The sequence below is a fragment of the Asterias amurensis genome, chromosome 16 (assembly GCF_032118995.1).
Source record: "Asterias amurensis chromosome 16, ASM3211899v1".
NCBI classification, from domain to species: Eukaryota; Metazoa; Echinodermata; class Asteroidea; order Forcipulatida; family Asteriidae; genus Asterias; species Asterias amurensis.
Window position 1 is genome coordinate 8,555,299 of NC_092663.1, and position 22,923 is coordinate 8,578,221.

Here is a 22,923-nt window from a genome sequence, read left to right on the forward strand (position 1 = left end):
AAATTTGACTTGAAGCCTAAGATCGCTGTAATTTCTCTGCACCAGCTGTGCAAAACGCCCCAACAGATTAGCCACCACACGCCCTTGGTCGACCATTTATTCAGGCAACCATACTATTTTTTCACAAAAAACGATCACAGCTTTTTGAACCAAGTGAATGGAAGTTGAAGTAGAGAGCACGTTTGGATACTTTTGACTAAATCTCACAAAATAATATTTCTCCCAAACCATGTGCAACATGTGCAACATTCTTTAGGAGATTCGGTTTGGTTTTATTTATTTTAGAATGCAGATTATCTTCGCCTGATTATTACTTTGCCTAACAATTGCAATTTTACCAAAAAAAAAACAGACCAGACTCAAACAAGACAATTTTTGTTGAAAAGCTGTGTTTATTTCTATCAGTAAAGTGTATCGCTAAATAGAGGCCACTAAAAAGGCACGGCTCTGAGTAAAAAATAAAAATTATTTTTCTCTTTGTTCACCCAAAATCGAAGAGCAGGACATAACACAACACTTGTTACCATTGTCCCTCGTGGTGGTGCAAGTACTTTACCATAAATTAAACTGAGGTTACCAATTGTATTCAGTTCACTTTGCCCATGGCTCAATTTACTTATAAGCTTATAGTTGGAAAGACAACACTATTTGAAGTTAAAGGAACACGTTGCCTTGGATCGGACGAGTTGGTAAAAACAAAAGCGTTTGTAACCGTTTTTTATAAAAGCATATGGTTGGAAAGATGTTTTAAAAGTAGAATACAATGATCCACACAAGTTTGCCTCGAAATTGCGTGGTTTTCCTTCTACTGTGCGAACTAATATGGTCGGCCATTTATGGGAGTCAAAATTTTGACCCCCATAAATGGCCGACGTGTTAGTCGAAGAGGTAAAAGGAAAACCACGCAATTTCGAGGCATGTTTGTGTGGATCATTGTATTCTACTTTTACAACATCTTTCTACCCATATGCATTTTATAAAAAAACGGTTACAAACGCTTTTCAAAGACCAACTCGACCGATCCAAGGCAACGTGTTCCTTTAAGCGCTTCATATTAGAGGCCGTTGAAAAGGCATGTACCGGTAAGTCGATAAGTAGGCATAGACTGTCTTGGGGAACATGTAAAACCCATTCTTTTTAATAATTATTTATATACCTTTTTTATGTCGGTGGTAATCATAGTCCTAAATTGTATTTGCTTCGGGTTGTACTTTTTGTAGGACAAAAAACACAATGTCCACAGATTTGATAGAAGAAAGCTTCCCTGAAAATATTACGTGCTGAGGTGCTGTAGTTTTTGGGAAATGGGTAAAACAATGTCATGAAAATAATTTTGGACTCATGAGACCAAAATTATTTTAAGCATTTACAGACGTATTTTCATGACATTGTTTTACTCATTTCTCAAAAACTACAGCACCTCAGTAAGTAATATTTGAAGGGAAGCTTTCCACTTTCATTATCTTCAAACCCTGTAGGTTTAATGTAAATCTGTGGACATTTTGAAAAAGTACCCAAATCCTTTAAGTTGGGTTTATTCCTAGTTCCTTTATGGTAAACAAATTAAAACATCCACGAAGTAAATTTCTGTTTTAAATAAATGCTTCCCTTTCCCATGTAACCATAACGTCGGTCGCCGTCCTCCTACCACATGACCAGCCAGCAGTCAGGCCGGGGTGGGGGACCGCTTCCTTCCCGACGGCCGCGGCCCTTGACATTTTTGGTCGCTCTCGCCTCCTGACAATTTAAACAACCACACACTATTCACTCGTAGTGATAGAACTTTACTTTTACCTGGTATGTCGTAGTTGCATACCTACGCTATACATGTATAATCATCACTTATGAGGTGTTGAAATCAAATTCGTGGAAAATTACTTCTTTCTCGAAAACTACATTACTTCAGCGGGAGCCGTTTCTCACAATGTTTTATACTATCAACCTCTCCCCATTACTCGTCACCAAGTAAGGTTTTATGCTAATAATTATTTTGAGAATTCTACCTCCATAGTTAAATGCACGGGACAAAATGGGCTCAATTAGTCATCGAATAAAAACACAAAGGTGTGTGCCCTCAGAAGCCTGAAAAAGGCCTCAGGCATCCAGTTTTCTCAGATTTAAATATTTAAATATTTAAACGAGAAAATACCTCGTAACTTAAGAGAGAGCCGTTACTATCAACAGCTCTTAGTTGCTTTCTAGTAAGTAAGTTTTCATGCTGTAAATTACCAATCGCATGCCTTTCAATTTGTTTGTAAAACCAATTTCTTTTCAAAATACTTGTGTCATAAAGGACCATTGTTTTCCACTTTATGAAAAAGGTGAATTTTTTTGTTTCCTAAGAAAATAATTGAGTACAAAATAATTGTACCAATTTTTTTTTTAATATGGCGAGTAATTTCTTGAAAATAGACGGTATGCTTACTATAAACACATTAAATTTCATGATTATAATACAAAATCATCTCATTATAATAAAGTGGTGGTATCCTGTTTATGTTTCCCTTAACAATGTGAACAATAACATCAACATAAATCTTGCATTTTCAAAATAGACCAGAAAGGTATGCATCCTTTAAAACTACAGGGTCCAATTTAATAGAGCTGCTATGTACAAATATTTGCTTATAGCAAGAAATTTCTTTCTTGAAAAAAAAACCAGGATTACCAACAAAATTTCCGTTTGTTACATATTGCTTGTTTTTTGGTATTCAGTCGTGGAAATTTGGTTGGTTATACTTGTTATTATCAAGGAGAAATTTCATGCTAAGCAAATGGTTGTGCTTAGCAGCTCTATGAAATTGGGCCCAGGTCGCTACCATGGCTAAAAAAAAGTCGACTTCTTGCCGGTTTTTAATACATGATGCAGCTGTATTGTCCTTGATTTGTTTTTTGTTCGGGGTATTTTTTTTTCTTCTTCAAACCCCTAACCCTCCCTTACTCAGTAGGCTATACACGAGCACCAACTAGATATCCGGATTGTCAAATTTTCGTCCCCACAACCCAAAACTCACCAACCACCACTGCTGTCTATACGGCTTGCACCAATCAGCAGTTGGCTAAATTATAAAACCTTTCCCGCTCCCCTTGATTGGTCAACTTCATCAATGAAAACAACATCACGCCTACACACCTCGTGCATTATGCATGAGCTTGCTAATTCACAACCTTGATCCTCACAACCTTGCGGGTCTTCGCTCCCTCGGTGGGCGCCTGTGGTTAGGAGGTCTCTCTGGAAACTGGAGTTCCTCCTCGTCTTCAAGCTCCTCTTCGTCTTCATCATCTTCGTCATCCTCGTCATCTTCATCTTCCTCTTCTTCTTCGATTTCCTCCCCAGCCAGTAGCTCATCGTTTGCCTCCTCTACTCCTTGGAACTCCATCAATTCTTGTACATCTTCAACTTGAACTAGAAAAAAAAACAGTGTATGTAATTTGAGGCATTGTATGGCGAGGTATCCACTTTTTTCATATAGACTGGTCCCCAATTTCATATTGACTGGTCCCTAAACATGTATGGTTTTACCGAACCAACGATCGCATTGATACAGAGTTCACGTTAGTGGGTGCGTTCGATTTAGCTTCCCTGGGTCGACCCCGCAGTGCTCACTCGGGTGATCGTGAGCCCCTGACAAGAGTTAATCGAACGATCACTCACCGCTCTCGTAGTGACGTCATGCACCTGGGGCCAGCCCCCCCCCCCCCCCCAAAGCGACCCACTCCACAAGCAGGGCTTGGGGCTGACCCGGGTGAGCCCCATCAGAGCCCCATCAAAGCTATTCGAACGTACCTGAAAAACGAGCGCACCCAATAAACAGCCAAACAACCGAGTCACATAATGGAAGTTATTTCTACCTCCATGGTCACATATATGTACAATTTGTGACAGGTATGCTACTCATCTCTGCTTAGCAGAGGTTTGCAAACAATACTTTGAAAATGGGCCCAGATAATATGTGATCACAAAGCTCTATCGGTTAGCTGCACAAAAGATGGGTTCCGAACGTTAGTTGGCCACAAAAGTAGGGCTATTCCGTACCTGCGTTATCTTCGGCAGCCAGTGGTGGTACTACGGGCGGAACCACAGCTTGCACGGCCGCATCGTTCGCCGGTTGCGGTTGTGGCTGCTGCTGCTGCCTCTGCTGTTGACCGGCGATCCCCCCTCGGTGCTGGTGCGCGGGCACCGAGGAATCGGAGTTATCTGGAGGCAGAGACGGGGGAGGCAGGTCGCAGTCTCTGGGCCAGGTGTACTGTCGGACGTTGGGTAGTCCCTCGATCAGCCCGATGCTCAGGGCGCTACGGTAGACGTTCATGTCACATGCATCATACCTGTACGGGAACAAAAAATAAGGGGGAAAACGTTTAGAACTCCAAATAAAAATTGTAAGAAAAGAATTCATTTGACTCCCATATGGCCGACAGTGTTTGTCGACGAGGTAAAAGGAAAACCACGCAATTTCGAGTGATACCCTACTTTTAAAATATCTTTCTATCATATGCATTTTTATAACAAACGGTTTCAATATACGCTTTTCAAAGACCAACTCGACCGATCCAAGGCAACGTGTTCCTTATGTAGAGTCAGACACTGCTCTGTAAGGATTGCCATTCAAAGAGGAACATTTACCACTCCTCGTTGTCAGGGTCGTAACACTCGACGTTGAAGATGGTTGTGATGCCATTGAAACCTCCAATAACGAAGATCATGTCGTCAAGTACCACGGCGCCGAAGTTACTCCGGTGGATGTACATGCTGGGACACTGGGTCCATTGCGGGGCGTCAACCTGCCATCTCTCCATGGTGTTCAGTCGGGTTATGCCATTGAAACCACCTGAACAATTATATCATGTTATTGTTGTTAATGATTTATTCATTTTAATGAAGAAGAAAAAAGTGCTGACCGTCCGTTCAATTTTACAAAGTTAAGAAAATCGAAATTAACAATCAGTACACTCAAAACGTTTTAAACATTGTTTAAAAAATATGAGACAGTACTATTATCAAACTTTAATTACTCATTGGCAGTAGCTGATAAATTTGATTTTATAGACTAGGTTATTTTTAACGTATTATTGATTTTGGTTTATTTAGATAGCCTGTAGTTCTATCCCTCATATACGCCTTTCTTAATATTTTTGCGTGAGGTACGTCACAATGCTAATCCAAAACGAGGCGATGGGCGCAGCCATTGCAAGTGATGGGGAACGTGCACCCATCGCCTCATTTTGGGTAAGAATATTATGACGTCATGCATAAATAATAAGAGAGGCGTATAAGGGCATTGTGTACAAGTAGTAGAAACAAATAGTAGAATGATAAAGCACAGAGCAATAAGAAAAACCCTGACAAATTAAATGAACTAAAAGAGAAACAAAATTATAAGAGCTAACTTTTCAAATTAGAATAAACAGAAGCCAGTAACCGTCAACAAGTACAAGTTCAGGCTAACAAACACACAGAAAAACTTGGACTCTCAAATACTTGTAAAAGTCGTTGGATTTAAAAACATACCAACGGCGTATACGTTTTCACGGAAAGACACCGACCCCACGCCGCTCCGGCGGCTTCCCATACGGGGCAAATCGCGCCATTCCCGGCCCTCCGGATCGTAGAGCTCCGTGGTGTTCAGGCACTCGTTCCCGTTGAATCCCCCAACGATGACAATCTTTCCGGAGACTGAGCACGCAGACGCGTCACTGCGGTGATGATTCATCGGCTGAATGAGCGACCACTGGTTGGTGCTGGGCTCGTATCTTGGGGAGAATTTACAAGAAGAGATTATTCATAAGTTTTGATTTTAAAAAAGTTTTGAGTAATTACCAATAATGTCCAGTGCGGTAAACACCGTGACGTCATCAGTTCATGAGTCTATTTTGTTTCAAAATGTCTTACAAGCTAAACGGTAGGTTTTCTGTCTACCGGTCTTCCAGGCCGATTTCAGTCCACTCTGTCTATATATCTCTCTAAATGCAAAAGAATAAAAATGCACTCTTTGAAGAGCCATAATGAGCGACAACAATTTTTCGAGTGGTCTTCCACTCTTTGAAATTTAAGTTTGCATCTTTCGAGTGATGTTTTGCTCTGTCCTTGAGTGAAACCCTTCTAAAAGAGTGAAATAACCACCAGCCTTTTTAAAAGTGCCATTTGAGGGACAAATCGAGTTGGAAAGAGTGGTTTATTTTCGCTCTTTTACATTTAGAGAGTAGTGCTAAAATGTACTCATTGAGATAAGGCTACAAACATTTTCTTCTGCCGGCAGTCTTGTTCTTGAGGTCTATGGACTTCAATCGATTGGGCTACGAACATATATTCTGATTGTATATGGACGCCTTGAGTTAAGGCTACTAACCTTTCAACTGATCGTAGTCTTGTGTGTCCGTCGAAGCCTCCCATAGCGTAAATGCAGCCGTCGAGAACAGCTACGCTTACGTAGCAACGCCTTGAGTTCATCGGAGCTACCTCTTTCCACACCCGGGTCAGGGGGTCAAACTTCCGGACGCTGTTAAAATACTGGTTGCTGTCAAATCCTCCTTGAAATTAGTTTCAATGTAAAAAAAAAAGTTAAAAATACTGTGAAGCCAGGGTACCGGTAGACTGGCCCGTCTTCCCCCGTACATGTATTGGTTTACGGAATCAGTGATTTCATTGGATACAATGATTTCATTTGATGAGAACGTTTTGATTGGTCTGAGGTGATAATATTTGGCAGCTGCACTTTTGGTTGTCTGCTGCATGCATTCATATAAACATAAGATTTGACTGCAAATCTCCATGTGAAATGACAGCGAGGTCAAAGGTGCTTCTGGAAGGGGAGTGACGTAGGCTCAAGGCCGTTATCTGGCGTTATCACAAGCCTCGAAGTGTGACGTCTGATGTTCAAGGGTATGTTCAAGATGTTCAAACCGTGTAGTTTTAATGTAAATCTGTGGACATTGTGTTTTGTGTCGCACAAACCCTCGTCATGATTGCGCCAAAAACGTGGCCGCTGAAACTTTCTCACGTTGGTCGGGTAATGTATATAAATTGAGCTTGAGTTTCAAGAAAACAGTGATTTAGTAGCAGATTGGTGTTGGGTCCATTTTCTTACCGATGACGTAGAGATTGTAACCGAGAACGGCCACACCCATGTAGGCTCTAGGACGGTTGTTGACGGTATCTAGAAGTACCCAGCGATCTGCACGTGTGTCGTAACACTCAATGGCACTGGTCGGGCTCCCGCCGCTCCATCCGCCCACAGCGAATAGGACCTTGAACGGTAGACGAGGGCGGGAAACAACCTTTTGAAGAGGCAACGTGTTTAAAAAAAAAATCACGTTTCCATTAATGTACTTTCTTATTGGGTACACTAAATCCCTGTTCATACTTCATGCGACTGCAATATGAATTTGAACGTCACAGCCCTGCAACCGATTTCACGAAACGCTAGTAAGGATTAATCATATAACTTAGGATGGGTCCAATGCGTCATATAACGTCTATGGTTACAGAACTTAACTCGTTCTAAGTTTTAAGATTAATCCTAACTAAAGAGTTGAAATCGACGGCAGTCTTTGCTTCGAATGTTTCGCAGGAGAATGTTGTAAATGGGGGATGACTAAAATGCAAATGATCCCCCCTATTTACAGCGAAAGCTGTAAAAGGGTGAATCATTTCATAGTTTTGGAAAAAATACTAGCCCCCAATTTTAAAAAGGCAATTAGGCTTTTGCGATAGTTCAGCACAAGTCAACTAATGCAAAGTATTTGTTGTGAAATCAAACTTTCGCTTCGCATTCGCATTCGCAGGAAGTATGAACCGGGTGACGAGATTCGAACCCACGGCGTGCTTGTACAACATATCTTTACCGGTGTCCCATCAAGGAAATCTGTCCGCAACTCCTATAGTTAGCTTCGTCCAACTCAATAAAAGACTAGTCTCCCGCCATAACTCAATAGATCGCTGTGTCCGAAACGGCGATGTCTGCCAGTGTTGAAGAATAGGCAGACGCGCCCGACCATAGCCGGAGCCGAAGTTGCCGATTCGACACAGCCCATGGACTTGTCTTTCTATAAAGCCGGCCTCATGTCGACCTACGATTTTCTTGCTCCCGCAATAAATCGTCGGCAACGCGCGGACAAAATATGCTCAGGTCACAACAACTGAGAAATCGTGCGCCTGCGATCGCAGTTACGCTCAGGTCGTAAATAATCGCCGACTGAAAAGTTCCCGATGGTCTTAGCTCAGGCGCAGTGATGATTCTAAAAGTCAGTCGCCGACTGTTTTTGTCGACGCAAGGTCGACCTGAGGCCGCCGGCTTAGGTCAAAATAAGACTAGTGTTAACTCTTCGTGAAAGTCAACCCCAACTGCTTATTTTAAAGGTTTACCTTGCTTGGGCCGACTGAACCCTCAGTCGGATCAAAGTTGTACGTGTAGTTGATGGTCTGTACGATGACTGGTTTACATAGGTCGTTGTTCTTCACGTAGGGGTGTGCTTTGATGTTATTCATGAAGTAGTCAGTGTTGGTCATCCCCAGTCGGATGTGCATCAGAATACGGGGCATAAAGGCCCTACGATCGGCCTCTTGGTAGCGGATCTACGGTGAGTATGAGCAAGTTAGAGATTGACACAAGAATCATGTTACAAACAACGGGGCACACACGTTTTTAGTAAATAAAAAAATATATCCTATTTGAAAGTCTACATTGAGACTAAGGAAATTGTTTTCTTAAATACACTGTACAAAAAGGGGGGTTGCGAATTTTTAAAAAATTTGTTCGGTGAAATTTAAACTACATTGTTTTTGATAAAGCTTTGATTTTTTTTTTAAACAAGCTGGATTTTGAAGTAGAACAATTTGTTGAATGGAAAAGCTGATAAAACACATTCATTCTGAAATTAATGATTGGGTATTTAATACCCAATCATTAATTTTAGAATGAATGTGTTTTATTTCATGTAGCTTTGCCAATTAAAAGCAACAAGAAAGTCTGCTTATCAATTTGCTCCTATTAAGGAAAACTGTATCATAATAATGACATGGTATTTGGCTGGTGAGGATAGTCTGGCAAGCATAACTGTATTGTGCTTAACAGCCACGTTTTGTGTTTGTAGAGGTACTTTCGAAACCAAGGCTTGGCGTGGGCTCCGGCTTATGATCTCCGTCAGTTACTGTTTAAGCTTAAAGCTTTAATCATACTCAGACAGAGCCTGAGCCCAAGCTGAGACCGTGTGTTTCGAAAAGGCCATCAGAATAGTTACCCATCTAAGGACAGCCTCGAACACATATTCCTCCATCTTCACATTGAGTTGGTCCTTGTATAGCAGCTCGACCAACTCGTCCACAGAAAGTGACAGGAATTCCTCCGACTCGGCCAGGAGAACTATCTCTTCAAAGTGGACCAAGACGTACGTGAAGGCCGCCTCCTGTAGTTCAAAACAGAAGTACATCTTTGCAAACCGCCACATGCCGATACTGTTCTCTGGAATCAAATTGCTGATCAGGAACTTACCGCACTGATGGACTAGCCCTTTATTTGGCGAAAAAAAGAGAGCAAAAAACAACGTCATTAAAGGCATTATAGAGTGGAAACTATTGGTAATTACTCAAATAATTGTTAGCATAAAAACTTACTTGGTAACGAGCAATGGGGAGCTGTTGATACAAAAAAAACCATTTTTTTAAGGAAACGGCTCCCTCTGAAGTCACGTAGTTTTTGAGAAAGAGGTAACTCCTTACTCAAATAATTAAAAGACTTTATGACTGAAGCCTTTTATCAGAAATCTGAAAGCACACAAATATCATGCCAACTAGGGTGTTTTTCCTTCATTATTCTCTTTCAACTTCGATGGGCAATATTGAGTCCCAATTTTCACAGATATGTTATTTTATGCATAATTACCAATGGTGTCCAGTGCATGCCTTTTAAATGATATAGCCTCTGATTAATGGTTGACGAGTTTAAGTTGTCAGATGCACGTCTTGGTCCAATACATCTGTGAAAGTCAGCCATTTTCACTGACTTGCGACTTGACTTTACTTTCGGGAAAATGACCTGTGACTTGACTTGACCAAAGAAGGCTTGCGACTTGACTTTTAAACGTGGTTGCAAGAGACTGTGGACCTGGGTTCTATTTCACAAAGATAGTCCTAACTTATGTCCTATAGGAAAGATCATAAAACGTAAGGCTAGTCCTACGTTAGGACGAGTTTAAAGTCCTCCTAACTCAAGATTAAGACTAGTCTAACTCTTTGTGAAATCCACCACTGGACGTTTTTAGTTTGATACAGACAGTTTCTTAGGAGTTAATCCACCTACCTCCAACGTTAAACTGGTCGGCAGCCGGGAGTAATGCCTCCACGTTTTCCGCTGTGATTTTGACTTCCCTCGTGTAGGCGTAGTCTAAGATGAGACTAAGGAGGTGTGCTTTGGTGTCTGGGATGTTTACGACTCTTTCCTGAGTCTCATGCATGCCGTTGGTAAAGAGGGCCCTGAAGTATGGGCTGCTGGCCGCCAGAATATTCCTGGGGTTAAGAAGAGATAATTTCAGATATAATATCAGTGAGAGCGTATTAACTTTAACTTAAGTTAAACTGGTCCATTCTTCGGACGTAACCCAAAACCATTCGTGTTTCTTTGTTTGTTTGTCGGTGTGTTTGTTTGTTTGTTGGTGTGTTGGGGTTGGTTTTTGTTTGTTGGGGTGTTGGGATGTTTGTTCGTTTTATTGTTTGCTATTTGACAAACAAAGAATCAAAGTTGGGACATGTCCATAGAAAACGCGTTCTCCGGATTTTAAGAAACGGACAGTTACAAGTTTTCGGGACTATCCCGTTTAGATTCCGGAAATGCCCCGTCCTAGTCAAGGATGGATTAAAAATAGAAACAAATATTGTCTTTTGAGGAAAAATCGAGAATAAAAAAGAATACAAAAATATATGCAGTCATAAAAACGGATGCGGGCGAGCACGATCAACTTTTTTTTTTTTTTTTTTTTTGGGGGGGGCCTATCGAGAAAGGCCCTTTCTCTATGCTTTAAGGGCAGTGGACACTATTGGTAATAACTCAAAGTTATTAGTAGCCCATACACCGATGTGTGTTAGCACTGTATACTCGGTACTTTCCCGAGTCCGGTGAAAACATATCATAGGCATGTTACTCGGGTGGGATTCGAACCCACGACCCTTGCAATTCTAGAGCAGTGTCTTACCAACTAGACTACCGAGGTTGCCCGGTAGCTAGAGGCAGTTCGAATCCAATGTTTTGGCAGCGGGTACCGCAACGATTATAAGAGATGTTTAAAATTCTTTATCCCCGATGCAAATTTAACATCTCTAATAATTATTAGCCTAAAACTCTTCTTGGTAAAGAGTAATGGGGAGAGGTTGATAGTATAAAACATTGTGAGAAACGGCTCCCTTTGAAGTAATGTATATAGTTTTCGAGAAAGAAGTAATTTTCCACGAATTTGATTTCGAGACCTCAGATTTAGAATTTGAGGTTTCGAAATCAAGCATATTCTGAAAGCACACAACTTCGTATGACAAGGGTGTTTTTTCTTCCATTATTATCTCGCAGCTTCGACGACCAATTGAGCTCAAATTTTCACAGGTTCATTATTTTATGCATATTATGTTAAGATACACCAAGTGAAAAGACTGGTCTTTGACAATTACCAATAGTGTCCAGTGTCTTTAAGAGATGCATTTATTTTATAACTTAACTTGGATTACTGTCTTCAAACTTACCTATGGGCGGGAAAATCTGTGTCTTCACATCGCAAAACCACGTCACATAGCTGATTAGTCTTCCGAAGCTCATCGAAAACCACGAAAGCATTGTAGCTCACACGCCGTCCAAGATTTCGTGGCTCACCTCGTCCAGCGGTAATATCCATCGTCAAAGAAATGTTACAAAACTTGAGAAAACACGTAGCTTTCTAATGTAATACCATTGTACATTAAAAACGCATTTTGTCCACGACTTGTATTGATTTCATGTCGTCTGAAATTTGTTTTGTTTTGATTCGGATCAAGTTGGAGCTACTTTTGTGCGCCTCTCGGGATGTGTGCGCGGCTCATTTATATGACGCATTCATGGAGCCGTCACGCACGGATGCACTGTGTCCCGTGTATCATGAACATAAAGAACCGAAATATTTCAGCATCTTAGTACCGTCCCTCGCCCGTCATGCATGTGGGTGTAGTTTCCATAAAGAAATATATTGACATCATGGTCCTTTCACCTGTCGAACGTCATGACAATGGTCTTTAAAAAAAAAAAAAAATTCATTCCCAGCTCCCAGATCCCTCGCAATCTGTTGATTACAACTTTTACACTTTGGTATTTCCTCACAACTCTGTCCAACTCTTCAATGTGTGTCTAAATATTTAAAACAAATAAATACATAAATAAAATAATAAAGAATAAGGCTATTGTGTTAGAGGCAAAGTATAACTTATTATGTGTTTGGGACCGTTCGATTGGTTGTATTTTAAACCTAAATAGAGATACAAGAAATGAACTATAAAACAAGTGAACATTTTTCAAAAGGTGGGTCGTTTTTTAAATATCGCCGGAAATCTGGAATTTAAGCAATCCGTAATATTGGAAAGCACAATCCAGCCCCCATGGCAGTTACAAAAATGTATATTCCCAATAATGTTCCGTTGAAGGAGTCTGGTATGCATTAAAGACACTGGAAACTATTGGTGATTGTCAAAGACCAGTATTCTCACTTGGTGTATCTCAACTGATGCATAAAATAACAACTTGTACAAATTTGAGTTCAATTGGTCGTCGACGTTGCGAGAAAATAATGAAAGAAAAAAACACCCTTGTCACACAAAGTTGTGTGCTTTCAGATGCTTGATTTCGAGACCTCAAAATCTAATTCTGAGGACTCGAAATCAAATTCGTGAACAATTACTTCTTTCTCGAAAACTAAATACTTCAGAGAGAGCCAGATCTCACAATGTTTTATACTATCAACAGCTCCCCATTACTCGTTACCAAGTAAGGTTTTATGCTAATAGTTATTTTGAGTAATTACCAATAGTGTCCACTGCCTTTAAGGGATTGCTTCACATTTTCAACAGTTGCAGTGCGTGTTACCAAGTATAAGTGTTTCTGGTCATTATGGTTTGGAGTATTACCAAATGTATGACAGTCCTCCCTCATATTTACGGGACCCCCCCCCCCCCCCTCCCGCTTATCTTTGACATGTTCTACACAAAATAATTACAGACGACATCATTACTGCTTTAAATGCGGTCAAAACTTTATTTCTCTTTCCCCAAATCATATCATGAACATAAATATCATGAACATATCATGTTTCAGTGTCCGATTATCGTCTCTCGCTCGTTATGTGTCGTTTCCATAAGGAAATACATTAAAATCATGGTCCTTTCAATTTGTCGAGCGCGTCATGACGATGGTTCTACACAAAATAATCACAGACGACATCATTACTGCTTTAAATAACATGCGGTCAAAACTTTATTTCTCTTTTCCCAAGAATGACACTTACAAAAAGTTGGAAAAGAAGGATCTGTCCTTTCAAATTTAATAGCAAAATGTTTATCTTGAACATTCTGAAAGGGCCAATTACATGGTTCGTCTTACTGTAGAATTGTGAAGTGCTTGTGGTCCATCACTTGCCTTCAGGGTGCCGTGTAAGCTCCGTATTTTGTGCTAAGCAGAACCATAAAAATGCCAACAGCAGGGCCAAGCAGAACATACTGATTGACAAAATTCCATTGCTTTCTTATAACCAAACAATGAGACCAGTCACAACAACGTACATAATGTGGTGTTGGCTGCATGTTGGCAACCTGTTTCTATTAAGTAACACATTTCTGTGCTTAGCAATTTATGTGCTTACATGCTTTGTGAATTTGCCTGATTAGTAGGCCCTTTTAGAAACATTTCCAGTCTCTGTATTATGAATCTGTCCCGTCTCATATCCTATTACGAAACATTAATGTAGTGGGGGTACAAAATGTTGAAAAATGTTGTCATTTTGACAGGTTGTCAAAAAGTGTTTTTGTTTATCGTGATGGACGACTGCGAAGCCTATAATAGGGCAGGTGAAAAAGAACATTGTTGTGTTCAATATTGTAACAATACTTTTGGGTACAGTTAATGGAAAGTGTAATTATTCATATCTTATTGGATTATTCATTTATTTCATTTGAGTTTATTGAAATATCTAAAGTAATTACGGTAATAGTTCTCATTTGTGTAAGATGACAAAAGTTCCATTAACTTTACAAACAACAGTGATCAGAAAAGCTGAGTACCACAATGATACTATTTTTATCCGGCTTTAATTTTTGACGAAAATAAGGGTAATAATAAGGGTTATGCTAAAGGTCTCCGGCCTCCTGGTATTCCTTGGCGCCAATTATCTTGCAGTTGCCGTCAAGATGTATTCCTTTACCGACTGCTTGGTTGACTATCTTACGGCAGTGCTTGGCGATCGTTCCATTGGCATCGCCTTCCATCGGCTGTACCGTGGCTATGAACACGTCCACCTTCTCCGTGCCTCCGATCTGGAAAGGTAGGAGAAATGATGAAACAACAGCAGCAACAACAACAACAACAACAACAAAAACAACAACAACAACAACAACAACAACAACAACAACAACAACAACAACAACAACAACAACAACAACAACAACAACAACAACAACAACAACAACAACAACAACAACAACAACAACAACAACAACAACAACAACAACAACAACAACAACAACAACAACGACGACGACGACGACGACGGCGACGACGACGACGACGACGACGACGACGACGACGTCGACAGCAACAGCAGCAGCAGCAGCAGCAACAACAACAACACCAACAACAACACCAACAACAACAACAACAACAACAACAACAACAACAACAATAACAACAACAACAACACGTGCGTGTATTATTTTGTGTAAACGTTTATCTTTCATCTTTCAAGAAAGATAACCGTTTTTATCCAGGACAAAGTATACAAAGTTGTGTAGATAGGCTTATAATTTTCTTCTTCCATGCTTTAATATCAAAACAAGGAAAGACCATGTATACACCTTACACTCAGTCATGACTGTGATTGGTCTGCTTAATAATTAGTTTTGCTAGCAGTGATTGAAATTGTATGTATAATTTTTTTTTCTGCCAGCGTCATGGGGCAGGGCTCACGTCAACGCAAGTAATGACCCCTCCCTTATACTCCAAGTCCAAGGGTCACACCCACAGAACTACGTACCTCGAATCTATTTGTAAATTCTTCCGTCAGCTCACACAATTTAGCAAGGATTGTTTCCCGGACTTGTGGTTGGACATCTCCCCGGAGCCGTAGCCGTATTTTGACGGGATCATCGGGCGGCTCCACCACGATGACGGTAGGCCCGCGGGTTCTGCTGACCCGGCAACCCATGATGCGACAACACTCAAACTAGCCGCAGTACAGCTTCAGTTTACTTTGTAATTAATGTCTTCGTACACACTAGCGGAAGATGCCGAATAGAAATTCCTTCACTAGAACAGACTCAGTTGACAAAGTCCATAGGCCCCCTAACTAAAGTTTCTGTAAAAAAACTATGCCAAACCCAACCCTTCAAATTTAGTGGAAGGAGCTAGAATTGCACCACTCAAATTTACCATTAGCAAACTTATTTTTTTCGCAGACATCGCATGATCCCACACTAGGAAAGAAAACATAGGCAAATTTTGCGTTTCTGCGTTTTGCGTTCGACAGGCCATCTTTCGAAATAATGCTTTCCCGAACGACAGGGACGGCGCATGAGCAAAATTGCGTCACACACGCGCGCGCGCGTGCATGGTGCAAAGTTTTAAGTCCCTTCGTCGAAGTCGAAACCCCTCAACCTGTGATGTCGGGACCTTTTGGAAGCGGATATCAGGGACCTCTCGCACGAGAACGGGACTTGAATCAACTAGCCATCCCCTACACCCGAGTGTTGAGATTTGGGAAGCCAATCGCCAAGAATAACTCGACTCCGCCTCGTTGAAAAAAACTCCATCTTTCAACTCAATATTTCAAATTTTCGCACCATTGCACTCATCATACAGGGTTTTTTCTGGGGTGGGGGGTGGGGGGGTGGGGAGGGATTGAGGGGGAGGGGGCGTCATTTCACACACATTCAAAATTTTGTTTTGTTTGATTTTGTTTTGAATGCGCCGTAGAATCAGCATTCTGTGAGTTTGATATTGTCGCATTTTTTTGTACATCAATAGAGGTTTTTTATTCTCGAAATCACTGAAGAATACTCTGCTGGAGTTTGTATACCGTGAGACCTTTGGCCTACCGGTGGCTAAGCATTGCCAGCAATTGGTATACAGTTCCACACCAACTAGGAAATTCACGGAAAGCGTCATTGCCCTCGTTGTAAGGAATGCTACAAAAATATCCTGAAAAGGTGCAAATTCCTTTATTTTCACACCAAAGTGACTTGATTAGAAGGTGTAGCTGTCAGCTAGAGTCGATTACTTCGCGGTCTCCCAGCCTATACAGCACGGCTTCTGTGACAACGCATAAATTTGCGTAGTCTCACCATAGTCTAACCATATTCGATTCTCAAAAGAAACCTTTGTAAAAGAACACTGGATATGTCAAACAGAATGTGAGTTAAATCAACGTCACAACATTCAACTAATTAATAAAAAGGGCTTCGTGTTCAGTTAAAATTGTTATTATCGAAAATACGGCCGATTATGGTCCATCGGTACGAGTCTTCTCATGTCTTTACTGTTCAAAATCAAGCTTGACATCAACCCTATGCGTCTTCCTGAGCCCACGATATCCCCTAACAATAACATGGTACTAGCCCCCATTGACGAAGCTATATGCCGTCCAAAGTGTAATTGGCTGTCTTACATCAATCTTTCTGAGTAGGGCATGATCCATACATCACAAGCGTGGATTTCTTTTCCAAGTTTGGCTGGTCTACGAACTGTGTGCTAGAAATATTGACTTTCGAAGCAAAAGCTAAGCTTTAGTTCAACAGTTTACCTATTTGAAAGCTTACAATTAAGTCAAAATTAAAATATTACATTTTCACCCCCACTTTCTTAAAAATACGACTCCACCCACAAAGAGGGCAGAAATCAAAAGACAGTTATTAATTTTGTTAAGATGGTTTTACTGTTATCATGTAATTAGTCTTTAAAAACAATGAGCAGATTTTTTGTTTAATATAGCAAATACTAACATATTAAATTTGTTGCCCCACTTTCTTAAAACTTAGCCCCTCCCCTAAAATGGGCAAGATCCGAGATGGATCCAAGTCTTAAGAGTCAGTTCAGGTAAATAGTTGACATAGTTGCTCACGGTCAAAAAATGATTTTTTTTTTATACTTTGTGGGTGGAAGGGCCTTGGGGTGCAAGTAAACAAAATTGCATTTTCAATTCTATATATAGCCCGTTGCCATGGTTACGGCTCATTTTAATTTTTTGCCATTTTAGGTCGATTTTGGGGTCTGAAAAACTGTTTTTTAGCTCATATTTACAACTCCAGCCCACCAAAATACAATATTAATTCAAAAAACCTTTTATATCACTACAAAGTATCATTCTTGGCCTTCCTTGAGAAAAAAATGTATTGCTTTAAATATCACCCTTGCGCTATTTTTGCATTATGCATTACAGTATATTTTTAGAACTTGCAAAATCGACATTTTTACCCTATTTTTGGACCCCAAAATGTCAATTTGCCAGGGGTCTCGGAAAATTTTCGTTTCGTCTGTGATTAGGACCAACATTGGTCTTTCCATATCTGGTGTCAAAAACTTGGGCAATTGTATCCTGTTGGGCCAGTACTGCCTCAAAACTAGACTTTTTTTCCCCAAAACATACGTGTCCATGGTAAAAGAAAAGGAATATTTTTCTTATACTTTGTGGATGGTAGGGACTTGGGGTGCAAATAAACAACATTAACATTTCAAATCATAATTTAACACGTTGCCATGGTAACAGTTCATTTGTGTTTGGGCCACTTTTGGCCGATATTGGGGAATGAAAAACTGTTTTTTTTAAGTTAATATTTACAACTCCATCCCACCAAAAAACAAAAATATTTCATAAAACCTTTTACATCACTACAAAGTATCATCCTTGGCTTTACTTGAAACAAAAAAATATTGCTATAAGTTTCACCCTTGTGCTATTAAAAGAACGTGCATTACAGTATGTTTTTAGAGCTTGCAAAATCAACATTTTTACCATATTTTTTGCCCTCAAAATTTCATTTTTTCAGGGGTCTCAGAATTTTTTCCTTTCGGTTTTGATCAGGGCCATAATTTGTCTTTTTATTTCCGGTAAGAAAAACTCGGGCAATTGTATCCTGATGTAACAGAACTGTCTCAAAAATAGACCCCGAAAACATAGAGAAATGCATTTTGAAATATTTGCTTCATTTTGAATTTATAACATGAAGAAGTTAGCTATAATTCCATCAATCTGGCAGCTTTTTATAAGCACTTTGTAGGTTTAGTGCATTACCAAACATTGATCAGGAATTGTTGATGACCTAAATCTTATAATTTGCCCCACCCCGGCCATGGCCCAATCATATTTCTTGACATTGCATAAAATAAAATAACAGTTTTGTGAACAGCGCCTTTTTTTTGAAAGTCACATTTTTTAATTCCCCTTGCACATCAAGAAAGTTTGTACTGTCTTTAATGTTTTATTGGTTCTCGGAATATTTCCCTTTTTGTTTTGATTGGGCTATCAATCATTATGGTTTGCATGTCTACTGGGGAGAAACACTTTGGTTTATTGTATCCTCTTGTGCCTCAAAAATGGTAATTTTTCCAAAAACAATAAAAATGCATTTTGAAGTTATCCCTTAGTTTGAATTGATAAAAAACAAAAACGAGCATGCTTGTTAAAAGAATATGGCACTGTTTCCATGCTCTTTAAGCCACTGAGTTCTTGTTTTGTCATAACTACTTTACCTAGTTGTACAGGTATGGTTCACATTGCAAGAAGAGAAGTAGTGCGATGAGCAAGCTTTACTGTTCTTGTCTTTACATGGCCTTATAACAGTCTTCTTGGTCCCCTGCCCGCTACCAAACTAAACATTTTCATCCCAATCAGAACAAAGAGGCTCTAAAAGTGAGCAAGTACTGTATCCAAAGTATCTAACCATTTAGCCGCTGTACCGCCCAGCCGCATTATAGCGATACACTGTATGCGGTACGAGGAAACCTCGCTAGCTTGTGTTTGTAGAAAAAAAGGAACATCAAAAGAAAACTCGATAGTCATTAGTAGGTCTACGCATTTGTTAATATATCTAGTTGTTATAGATCGTTATTAATTCTCCCTTCACAGTTGACTTGTCGAAGCTAATGATGATGAAATAATTTAGCTCTTACGAAAAATAAAACGCTCATTAGTAAACAGGAAACTGGCCATCATTTATGATATTGTCAAAAATTAACGCCTTCGCATTTAATCAGTATGAGCATTGAGCCAGAAAAAAAGCCTTGAAAAGCTATTGTGTTCATTTTATCCGTGCACAAAAATATTCGCCATAAAAATTACCGTAGCCGTTTAACGAGAGGCATTTATTGTTCCCATGAGAACTTTTATACAAATATTACCAAAAGGGTAAACAATTGTGCATACACATTAAGCCATGGCTATCTTTTAAAATTTGAACTATGATTCCAGTAATTTACTGCAAGACTCTTGAGAAATTGGATTTCAGCAAACTCGGTGCAGGGACTAAAGGGCTAAATGGCCATTCACCTGCTTTGGCCTTCTGTAAGCAGTTCCCCCATCTATGGTGGGGTTCCTTTCAATTGTACTGTTGCAAACAATAAAAGAGTTGGTTTATTTAACGTGATAAACAATTCAATGTTTTTTGTTGATCGTTCTCAGAGACATATATAATAATTATGAATTAGTAAGATAGTGAATGGAAAAAAACATCAAACTAGCCTGAATAGACTTTTGTCACTGCAAATGCATCTTACTTATTTATGTTCAGCAGGTGCAAGTTTTTACAACTTCTTTCAATGTTGTTTCATTAAAGGAACACGTTGCCTTGGATCGGTCGAGTTGGTATTTGAAAAGCGTTTGTAAACGTTTATTAGAAAATGCATATGGTTAGAAAGATATTTTAAAAGTAGAATATAATGATCCACACAAGTATCACTCAAAAACATCTTTCTAACCATGCATTTTAAAACAAACCGTTACAAACGCATTTCAAAGACCAACTTAACCGATCCAAGGCAACGTGTTTCTTTTAAATAATCTCTTACACTTTTAAGCGGGCTTTTTAATTTCCCACGTTTGTGTTGGACATGATTGGATGCTCCAAACCATCTGCCGCAAGCACAGAAACTACATTGTTTATGATCTCTATCTCTAAGAAAAGTTTTACATTTGGTAACAGGCAGGGACCAAGGAGAGTAGGCCCTGTATTAAAGACAACTTGTAAAGAATGCTCATCGCACTCTACTTGCAATGGGAATCATACCTGTACAATAGGTAAAGTAGCCAAATCAAGAACTCTCAGTGGCAAAGCATTGGTTATGGTTTGGTTGGATACTATTATGTTTAAATAAAAACTTTGTATTCATTACTCAAAGGGCATGGAAACAGTGCCAGATTTTTAACAAGCATGCATTGTTTTTGGAAAAATTACTATACTTAAGGCATGATCAGTCACAACAGGATACATAAAACACAGTTTTTCTACCCAGAAGACATGAAAACACCAATAACAACCGAAAGGGAACACTTTCACAAAAAGAGGCACTATTCACAAAACATTGTTTTATGCAATGTCAAGAAATATGATTGGGGCTGGGCCGGGCAAATTGTAAAATTAAGGTCATCAACAGTTCCTGATCAATGTTGGGTAATCCACTAAGTGCTAAGGAAAAGCTGCAAGATTGATAGAATTATTACTTTTTAATGTTAGAAATTCAATATGAAGAAAAAACAATTCAAAATGCATTTTTCTGTTTGAGGAAAAAAGTATATTTTTGAGACAGTACTGTTAACATCAGGATATACTTGGTACATCAGGTAACAGGCAGGGACCAAGGAGAGTAGGCCCTGTATTAAAGACAACTTGTAAAGAATGCTCATCGCACTCTACTTGCAATGGGAATCATACCTGTACAATAGGTAAAGTAGCCAAATCAAGAACTCTCAGTGGCAAAGCATTGGTTATGGTTTGGTTGGATACTATTATGTTTAAATAAAAACTTTGTATTCATTACTCAAAGGGCATGGAAACAGTGCCAGATTTTTAACAAGCATGCATTGTTTTTGGAAAAATTACTATACTTAAGGCATGATCAGTCACAACAGGATACATAAAACACAGTTTTTCTACCCAGAAGACATGAAAACACCAATAACAACCGAAAGGGAACACTTTCACAAAAAGAGGCACTATTCACAAAACATTGTTTTATGCAATGTCAAGAAATATGATTGGGGCTGGGCCGGGCAAATTGTAAAATTAAGGTCATCAACAGTTCCTGATCAATGTTGGGTAATCCACTAAGTGCTAAGGAAAAGCTGCAAGATTGATAGAATTATTACTTTTTAATGTTAGAAATTCAATATGAAGAAAAAACAATTCAAAATGCATTTTTCTGTTTGAGGAAAAAAGTATATTTTTGAGACAGTACTGTTAACATCAGGATACACTTGCCAAGTTTTTCTTACCAGAAATAAAAAAGACAAATTTTGGCCCTGATCAAAACCGAAAGGAAAATATTCTGAGACCCCTGAAAAAAATGAAATTTTGAGGGCAAAAAATATGGTAAAAATGTTGATTTTGCAAGTTCTAAAAACATACTCTAATGCACGTTCTAAAAATAGCACAAAGGTGAAATTTATAGCAATATTTGTTTGTCTCAAGTAAAGCCAAGGATGATACTTTGTAGTGATGTAAAAGGTTTTATGAAATAATTTTGTTTTTTGGTGGGGTGGAGTTGTAAATATTAACTAAAATAACAGTTTTTCATACCCCAAGATCAGCCTAAAGTGGCCTAAACACACATGAACTGTTACCATGGCAACGTGTTATATTATGATTTGAAATGTAAATGTTGTTTATTTGGACCCCAAGTCCCTACCATCCTACCATCCACACAAAAATGAAAAATATTCTTCTTTTTTTTTTACCGTGGACACGTATTTCGATATTATGTGAAAAGACCTTTAAGAAGGCATTTTTTAATTTCATGTTTTGGGGAAAAAAGTCTAGTTTTGAGGCAGTACTGTCACAACAGGATACAATTGCCCAAGTTTTTGACACCAGATATTGAAAGACCACTGTTGGCCCTAATCACAGCCGAAAGAGAAATATTCTGAGACCCCTGGCAAGTTGACATTTTGGGGTCCAAAAATAGGGTAAAAATGTTGATTTTGCAAGTTCTAAAAACATACTGTAATGCATAATGCAAAAATAGCACAAGGGTGTTATTTAAAGCAATACATTTTTTTCTCAAGGAAGGCCAAGGATGATACTTTGTAGTGATATAAAAGGTTTTTTGAAATAATGTTGCATTTTGGTTGGGTGGAGTTGTAAATATGAGCTAAAAACCAGTTTTTCAGACCCCAAAATCGGCCTAAAATAGCCAAAAAACAAAATGAGCCGTAACCATGGCAACGGGCTATATATAGAATTGAAAATGCAATTTTGTTTACTTGCACCCCAAGGCCCTTCCACCCACAAAGTATAAAAAAAATTCATTTTTTGACCGTGAGCAAGTATGTCAACTATTTACCTGAACTGACTAAAATGATCTTTTACTGTAGGAAGTTTCAAGCTTTTACCACAAAGTGCACAATTTGTCCACGTCATTATGGGTCTTACTCTTAGCAGCTGGACTATTCTATTTTCTTTATATTTATTTTTTAGGCTATTTCATAGGCTAAATAGACAGAAAG

At 39.2% G+C, this 22,923-nt stretch overlaps 2 protein-coding genes across 2 annotated transcripts; both read right to left on the minus strand.

Moving 5' to 3' along the window:
• Window positions 1–372: 372 nt before the first annotated feature.
• LOC139949034 (kelch-like protein 10) lies at window positions 373–11,982 on the minus strand. The gene is made up of 10 exons (XM_071947435.1): window positions 11,723–11,982; window positions 10,296–10,501; window positions 9,238–9,506; window positions 8,363–8,572; window positions 7,086–7,275; window positions 6,348–6,528; window positions 5,510–5,751; window positions 4,625–4,829; window positions 4,037–4,326; window positions 373–3,406 (listed from the first exon to the last, which is right to left on the minus strand). Exons 1-10 carry the CDS (start codon window positions 11,869–11,871, stop codon window positions 3,177–3,179), a joined length of 2,172 nt encoding a protein of 723 aa, XP_071803536.1. The 5' UTR covers window positions 11,872–11,982; the 3' UTR covers window positions 373–3,176.
• A 1,466-nt stretch (window positions 11,983–13,448) lies between these two features.
• Window positions 13,449–15,722, minus strand: LOC139949277 (uncharacterized). Its single transcript, XM_071947683.1, has 2 exons — window positions 15,247–15,722; window positions 13,449–14,530 (listed from the first exon to the last, which is right to left on the minus strand). The coding sequence occupies exons 1-2, from the start codon at window positions 15,415–15,417 to the stop codon at window positions 14,345–14,347; spliced, it is 357 nt and encodes a 118-aa protein (XP_071803784.1). The 5' UTR covers window positions 15,418–15,722; the 3' UTR covers window positions 13,449–14,344.
• Window positions 15,723–22,923: the final 7,201 nt, after the last annotated feature.